The sequence below is a fragment of the Branchiostoma floridae genome, chromosome 11 (assembly GCF_000003815.2).
Source record: "Branchiostoma floridae strain S238N-H82 chromosome 11, Bfl_VNyyK, whole genome shotgun sequence".
Taxonomy (NCBI): Eukaryota; Metazoa; Chordata; class Leptocardii; order Amphioxiformes; family Branchiostomatidae; genus Branchiostoma; species Branchiostoma floridae.
Genome location: NC_049989.1, coordinates 13,358,803 through 13,359,819, shown reverse-complemented (window position 1 = coordinate 13,359,819; position 1,017 = coordinate 13,358,803). Strand labels below are relative to the sequence as shown.

The 1,017-nt window shown below is 36.3% G+C and overlaps 2 protein-coding genes across 5 annotated transcripts in view; one reads left to right on the top strand and one right to left on the bottom strand.

The window, feature by feature from the left end:
- The window catches only part of LOC118426514 (coiled-coil domain-containing protein 157-like), a 1,184,186-nt gene that overhangs the window by 550,242 nt on the left and 632,927 nt on the right, over window positions 1–1,017 (top strand). The window lies entirely within an intron of this gene.
- Window positions 1–1,017, bottom strand: part of LOC118426528 (myosin heavy chain-like) — a 137,274-nt gene that overhangs the window by 49,809 nt on the left and 86,448 nt on the right. Inside the window, exons 17-18 of one of the 3 annotated variants that reach the window (XM_035835996.1) lie at window positions 613–663; window positions 266–337 (exon numbers count right to left, since the gene is read on the bottom strand). The exons of 1 other annotated variant lie outside the window; for it this stretch is intronic. In XM_035835996.1, the coding sequence (XP_035691889.1) occupies window positions 266–337; window positions 613–663 (123 nt within the window). The remainder of the gene's footprint in view (window positions 1–265; window positions 338–612; window positions 664–1,017) is intronic. One more of the 3 variants, XM_035835998.1, reaches the window with a different exon arrangement.

The following is a 1,017-nucleotide window of genomic DNA, read 5'->3' as shown; positions in this document are numbered from 1 at the left end:
CCTGTATATACAAACACACATCATACTCAGGATATGAATTGTCACGACTTCATTTAATTTTTCAATATTTCTTGACAGAACAAAAAACTACAGTTACATGTACAAATCAAACCCTATATTTACGTGCAAAGGTGTTTCTTTATTTATTAGAAGCTGTTGATCTTCGTCTTTCTAAATTAAGATTAATGTATACCTAACGTTGAGTCTCTATTTCGAGCGGATTTTGGACAGATATTAGTTTTATTACATGAACAATCATTGTTACCCGTTCCATGTGTCCGCTTGACATATGTTCCTCTTCTTTGTCTTTTTTTCTTTGTGACGCTGTTGCGAGGACCTAAAATGTAGACCATGTGTGATCAGATCACCACAGTGACGTGACATTTTAATGAGATAATACAAACTATCCCGACTTATGGATTATTAAATAAATGAATATGAGTATTCAAAATTCAATGGAAAGTTTACAAATACTGCCGTTTGCTTAAATTTTTTGGCCTTAATGTTTGAACTTGAAAAACAGGTTGGTGATTTGGTCAGTGTGCAGTAGTGCTTGTTCACATCTGGTTTGGCTCTGTTCCAATGTTGTAGACTGAAGTGGTGGCTACTTACCTTAAAGATTTCCCTTTCGGCCTTCATCGAGAACAGCCTGTCTTGCATTATCTACGGAAAGTGGAGAGGTCAAAACATTCAACATTTACAGCCCTTAGAATGTCCTGCACATGAAAGATTCCCACTTTGTACGGAATGAAAATGCGAGAAAAGAGGCTGTATGTAAATAAGGGAAACGGTCGGAAAGGAAAAACAAATTCAAACATTGACACTGACCTTCATTTTTTCTTTTTGCTTCTCGGCTTCATGTTTAACTCTGTTGAGCTGTCGGGAAAGAATTATAAAAAAAGATGTCTGAATAACTAAAAGATTGAATGACACGTCCGTTTGTTGGCCACAGCGCCTAAATATTGCTGCTACGTTATGTAAAGCATTTACAAGCTGGTAAACCATTTACATCAACCC